This window comes from Triticum dicoccoides, chromosome 5A, assembly GCF_002162155.2.
Source record: "Triticum dicoccoides isolate Atlit2015 ecotype Zavitan chromosome 5A, WEW_v2.0, whole genome shotgun sequence".
In the NCBI taxonomy this organism is placed as follows: domain Eukaryota; kingdom Viridiplantae; phylum Streptophyta; class Magnoliopsida; order Poales; family Poaceae; genus Triticum; species Triticum dicoccoides.
The window spans coordinates 581,964,287-581,970,736 of record NC_041388.1 but is presented as its reverse complement, the minus strand read 5'-3'; the positions used below and the strand labels follow the sequence as shown (position 1 = coordinate 581,970,736).

The 6,450-nt window shown below is 49.8% G+C and overlaps 1 protein-coding gene across 1 annotated transcript; it reads right to left on the bottom strand.

Moving 5' to 3' along the window:
* Positions 1–306: 306 nt before the first annotated feature.
* Positions 307–1,892, bottom strand: LOC119303049 (leucine-rich repeat extensin-like protein 6). The gene has a single exon (XM_037580133.1). The coding sequence runs from the start codon at positions 1,834–1,836 to the stop codon at positions 679–681; it is 1,158 nt and encodes a 385-aa protein (XP_037436030.1). The 5' UTR covers positions 1,837–1,892; the 3' UTR covers positions 307–678.
* Between the last annotated feature and the right edge of the window lie 4,558 nt (positions 1,893–6,450).

The following is a 6,450-nucleotide window of genomic DNA, read 5'->3' as shown; positions in this document are numbered from 1 at the left end:
CACACACACACAAACTTCTTTATATTTTTTACACTAATTACCCTCATTTAACATCTTTTCAACCGGAGTACCCCATTTAGTGAAAGTTTTCTTAGTTTTTACCCCCCTTTTGAAGTTTTTTTTGGTTGTGGATAGTTCCTATAGCGGTTCTTTTGCCGGAAAAAAAGTGTGGACCCATGCAGCACCTGGAAGCGTGTACGAGCTCTATGTTCAAATGGTGACATGTATTATTTGTACAGAAAGAGCAGAGTTTGACACTTAAAAATACAACTATAGAACCCAAAAAAGAAGAAAAGAATGCGCATCGCAAAACAGTCGTAAAGTGACTTTATTGCTCAAATCCTTATTTTAGCCATAGTTTACATGTCACACTTTTGTTTTGAGAGCTACATCAGCTGTGGCACTTATGTGCAGCAACAAAAGGCTAAAAGGGACACCACACTTGCAGTTCAATATTCCTCCTCACCTTACCTTGCACCCACCAAACCCACGCACGCGCGCACCGACGACACAAATTAATAATCGAAACTAACCTGTGCATTAGCGACCACGAATTAATTCGATGATTCTTGATGATCACTGCTCCTAAACCCCACAAATGCAGCTTAGAATTGCCGTACGCGGCGTTGTCATGCGTACGTCGGTACGTAGGGTGCGTCCATGCACGCGGAAAGCCTCTCACGGCGGCGGCAGAATGCAGCCGTCGGCGCCGCAGTGCACCGGCGGGCGGTGCTCGAAGGCGATGCATTGCTCGTGCGACCGCTGGTGCGGCCAGTCGGGGATGCAGTTCATTCGGTCGTCGCGCCGGGGGACGTGGAGGCAGGACACCGGCTCCTCGCAGAAGTAGTTGCCCACGACCGTCAGGTTCTTCAGGTTCGGCAGCAAGCAGATGGTCTCCGGCACCGCGCCAGACAGCATGTTGTACCCCACGTTGATCACCTCCAGGCTCTCCATGTCGCCGATGCTCTCCGGCAGCTCCCCCGCGAACTCGTTGTGGCTGAGGTCCAGCACCTTGAGCTTCTTCAGCTTGCCGATCTCCGGCGGGATGCAGGAGCTGATGCTGGTGTTGAGCAGGATGAGCTCGACCAGCGTGTCGGCCATGTCGCCGATGCTCGGAGGAAGGCAGCCGGCCAGCTTGGTGTTGGCGAGCACGATGACCGACGCCGTGGAGTTGGTCAGGCTCCCCGACGCCAGCGACACGTTGAAGCGGTTGTCGTTGGCGAACAGCGCGTCCAGGCTGAGCTGCCGGCCGAACACCGCGTCCGGGAGCTCGCCGTCGAAGTCGTTGAACCGGAGGTCCAGGTACTTGAGCGACGGCAGAGAGGTGAGGAAGGACGGGAAGGGGCCGGAGAGGAGGTTGTTGCTGACGTCCAGCTCGAAGAGGAGGCGCATATGCTGCATGGACGTCGGCAGCGTGCCGTGGAACCGGTTGGAGTTGAGGTGGAGAACCGCGAGGTCGGCGAGGAGGCCGAGGTGGTCGGTGAGGACGCCGGCGATACGGCCGTGGTTGAGGTCGACGCCTGCGACGGTGAGGATGCACGGGTCGTCCGGCGCGGCGGCGCAGAACACGCCGGTGTAGTTGCACACGAAGGGGCCGCACCAGTCAGCGGTCAGGTTCTTGGGGTCCTCGGTGATGACGTGCTTCCACGCCTGGAAGGCGATGTACGCCGCGTCGAGGCGCTCGTTGAACGGCGAGAGCGGCAGGGACGGCTGCGCCGGCGTCGGGGAGGGGGAAGGGGAGGGAAGAGGTTGGGGGAGACATGGGAGCAGGAGGGAGAGAAGGATGATGTGTTGGAGAGCTCTTGTGGCTGATCTTGGCTTCGAGAGGGGTGACATTTTTGTCTAGATTCTGGGTGCCTAATTATGAGCCTGGGACTTTGGGAGAGAGATGAAATGTGTGTACTGCTGTGGTAGAGTCTTGGATTTTCGGGTGGTTATATATACTGGTTTTTGGGTGAGGGGTTGGAGAAGATGATCACTAGTTTTGCATAGTCATGGATGTTGACTTGATTACATAGTGTTTTTCTTTACATATTTTTAAGGTATCTTATTTCTTTATTCTTTAATTTGTACGTGGATGCCATGCCTATTAAAGGGTTGTTTAGTTAGCATTTGAACACCAAAATACTCCAACAACAGACTTTGCGGGAGAAAACTTCCGAGGTATTTATAATCAACCATGACAATACAAAGAACGTCAAAGGTAACAAAAATTGCAAATAGATTCGTCCACCACCTAGTGACGTCACAAGCACGGGAACGAGTCGAAGGCACACCACCGTCGTCGCTCCTCCCTCACCGGAACCGTACAAATCATGTTGTAGTAGACTGTTAGGGAGTCGTAGTGTTAAGGCCCCATGAGACCAGCGCACTAGGTAACAACCAACATCGATGAATAAAGTCGTAGATTGAAAGGATCAAACCTATAAACACTCAAGCAAGCACAAATAAGACTGGATCCAAACATATCCACCAAAGACCAGCACCGATCAAATCCCGTGAGATCCGGCGAGACACACCTTCGCACACTCTCCGATGATGCTAGACGCACCATTGGGGCGGGGATCGGACGTGGGAGGCATTAAAATGCACAATTGCTAAAGTGACTATAGCTCAAGCCTACATGACTCCTTTGAGTCATATTCTTGATAGATATTATCTATATTTATACCTGGATTTTTTTCCTTTGAAAACAACCCAAATCTAGGATCTATTATAAAATTAAAAGAACAAAACACCCAAAACATAATAAAAATTATATCGAGGTCTCTGAACTATCAAGCGATCATTATCGTCACCAGAACAAGCCACCGGCATGTGGTTGTTGTCGTTCCCCTACCGAAGCCGGCCTAACCTTGTCGATGACAGCCGGTAAGTCTTTGTGCACGTGCCCCTAAGAACCAGCGCCCTGAAGCTATAGTCATCATTGCTGAACTCTTGAATCCATCTAAATGGTTTGGCATCATCTCTCGTCGTCCTGCATGCACGGTGAGAAACCCTAACCTCTCGTCCTAAGGAGACGGGAAGAATCTATATCGGAGCTTCGTCAACTCCTTCTCGAGCGATGAACTCGAGGAGGATTGGAGCTCAAAGATGAAGAGCCATCATCTACCCGAGTGACGCCCCTTCAGAGACCAAAAAACTCTCAACTTGAACTACTAGCCGGAGTAGAGGCACCAAGATTACTCGTCGCGACCGTCCACCAAAGCGGGGGCAAAGGGGAGGTGAATCCGGGGGCAAAGGGCAAGTTTTTTTCGCCCTAGTGATCGCTTTCGCAAGGACACATATGTTGTTTCTTATATATGGCTATATTTACATCTGCATTCAACTCTACAAGATGAGTGATACATGTGTGTATCACTACGTTGCCACTCATCCACCTTATATTTTTAACTGTGGATACCCAAGAGCGGTAGGAAACAGAGAAAATGATTGTGAGCATGCAAGTCTACGGTTTTGCTATTTCTGAGGCGACTGTTGAATACATATTGTAAAGTCAAGTGTAAGAATTGTGATTCCTGTAAATACAAAGCAGTGTGAAGATCATCATCGCACGACTATGAATGTCGATTGGGAAAGAACTATTTCTAAGCTGATTGAGAATAGTTGGTCACAAGTATTCATTACTTGCATAAGATTAGTTGTAGACAAATACCCTCTCTGTCCAAAATAAGTGTCGCCGATTTAGTATAAAGTGGACGGACGGAGTAGTGGTATTTGGTGGGTAATGCTAGGTGATGTTTTAATATGAACATGCATGCTGAAGCTTAAATTACACTCACGAAATCTTTTTTGAAGAGCTAGATGGTATATTTTTATTTGGTCAATTTTAATAATGATAGCTATGGGCCTATGGGGCATCATGTCAACACCATGTAGATACGTCATCCTAGCTTGGACTAAAACATCTCATCGTTTACACTACTCCGCGGCCACCGGCCCTTCCTGAGCTCCGAGTCGTGCTCATCGCCATAGCCTTACCAGCTATGTCCCTATGTGTGGTGGCATCATGTCAGCACCGTGTTCCAGTCCCTACCCTCGCCGCTACGTTTTCTCAGCCTGACATTCTTTTTCTGTTGACTCCTGCCGCTAGATTTGCCGCCGGCCTTCTACTTGGTCATCTCTGCTGTCATATCCTCTTGCTAGTCATTGGTGACCTACGGTTGTGTTGGTCCATTCGCGGCTCTCTTCTCGCAACAGTGGTAGGTTCATAACTAATAGGATGGCTGCTCAAACTTGCAAAAAAAAAAACATCCAGTGCAATCCCCAAAACTAAAGGGTTTGCATATCAAAGTCGACAACATCTTCATATTTAAGAGAAATTACATAATAATCAAGAAAAGAACAATTTGATGTGACAAGAAATCATGTCTGTTCAAAACATGGTTCAAAAATTGTTGCAGACAGAAGGCTAGCCTCAGATAAATGATACTAGTGTCATTTGTAGCCCTATTCAACTTTGAGTTCGTTTTACCTTTCAACCGTGTAATAAGGGATTTTACGGAAATCGCTCTGAGCTCCGTGGAGCCCGGGTTTTGAAAAATAAAAAGCTGTTTTTTAGGTTAGTTTTTTTTAAATACACACATACCTACGGATGTATACAACTTGTCTATAAAGTTTCATGGTGAAATACCTTTTTATGCAAGCTACACAAAATAATAATAAAATCATGTATCCAGCATATTAACTATTCGCTATACCAATATATGATTTTGTTTTTTTGGCTCACATCAAAATGTATTTCATGATGAAATCTTACACACATCAAAATGTTTTTAAAGTTTCAACTCTGAAACTTGATATGAGCGACGGAGAAAATCATAATTTCAGATGCAAAATCATAAGTTGCAAAGATTAAAACTTAAAACATGTGCAGGATCCAACTACTTTGTGGATCACAAGGCGGTCGGATGGTCTAGAAGGGCGAGGTAGGTGTGCGCCCCTGCACCTGCGTGCCCCTGCGAACTTACGTCACAACATCAAGTTAGCTAAAAGCAACCATAGTTTGTGAATCTGTGATGTATGCAACAAACAAATATCTTATCTTGTCTGCCTATCAGCATACGTGGCTTAGATGAATGCTTGGCCACTGATTTCTTGCCAAAAAAAAAGTCCCCGCTCCTGCAATCAGGATTAACACAAATTAAAGGTCTAACGAATTCTCAGTTAGTACATCAACTTGCAATTTCTCTTGATTCATGCATACCAAACGGGCCCTCGACACTCTTTGGTGCAATGATATTATAGAGTTTTCCGTACCTAGTATGGCCATTATTTATGCTGCAAAACTTTTGGAGATCGACCCATGAATAAGTGCTTGTACACTAGGACAATACATTTATTTGATTGCAACACTAGCTAGGACAACCGATTCTAGCAGCACTAGGCACAAAAAAGAGGGATTCAGGTGAGAGGTCATATGGCTCCGGTCTCCATCCCCATTAAGATCACGGTGAGGTCAGGCTTACCGAAATAGGCTTACGCCCCGCTATATTGATATAGCAACCACCCGATACAACAATCCGATCCACGCTGGGGCAAACAGCACAAGCACGCCCAAAAGAAATAACAAGAGAAAATAAGAGAAGAAATGCCAACAACGCCGGATCGACGAAAGCTACGGCACACCGTGATCGTTGCGCCCACCGAAGATAACCACCACGCTCCAAAGCCACCGAGTTGCCGTGTACCAAGCACCACCTTCAAGAAGGAATGCGACGATGACGACGCTGCTGCCCGGACGAGTCCTAGGATTTCTCCCGGTACACGGAGGGTAGAGGGGGGAGAGGGTCACCCGACGCCCTTCAAGAAGGAGGTGGCGCCCGCAGGCGTCACCGCGTTGGTGCCGGCAAGACCCGACATGGATTTCTCCCGACCTCTCGCGCCCACCACCCAGGACCAACCTTCGGCTCCACCACACCCGCCGCCCACCAACATGCGCCAACAGTCACGAGGACACCGCCGTCGTCTCACCACGGCCAACGAAGCGAGGCCGGCCGGATCCAAACGAGACACCCGAAGACAAGGACCGGCAGCACCGCAGCCACGAGGGAGGGAACAACCTCCACCGGCTTAGGCGGTAGCAGACCGGGCATAGCAGCAGAGGCACACCAGACCCCCTGTCCGGCCAGGCCCTGCGTGGGCCCGTGAAGCTTCGCCGCCGTGCTACAGCAGTCGCGGCACAGCAGCCGCCGTCCTTGTCGCGAGGAGCTCGCCGGAAACCACCGGAGAACAGCCCACTGCGGCCACCAGCAGGCCCGCCCCGACCCAGATCGGGCCCGTAGGGCCTAGATCTGGGCCAGCCGAGCGCCGCCGGCCGCCGCAGGCCATGGGCCGTCACCGCCGCCAAGGGGCAACCCCTCCGCATCGCCGCCGTCCAGATCCGCGCCGGAACGCCGCCGGCCGAAGGGCTCCGCCGCCAGGACCGCTCACCCGAGCCGGGGTCCAGCG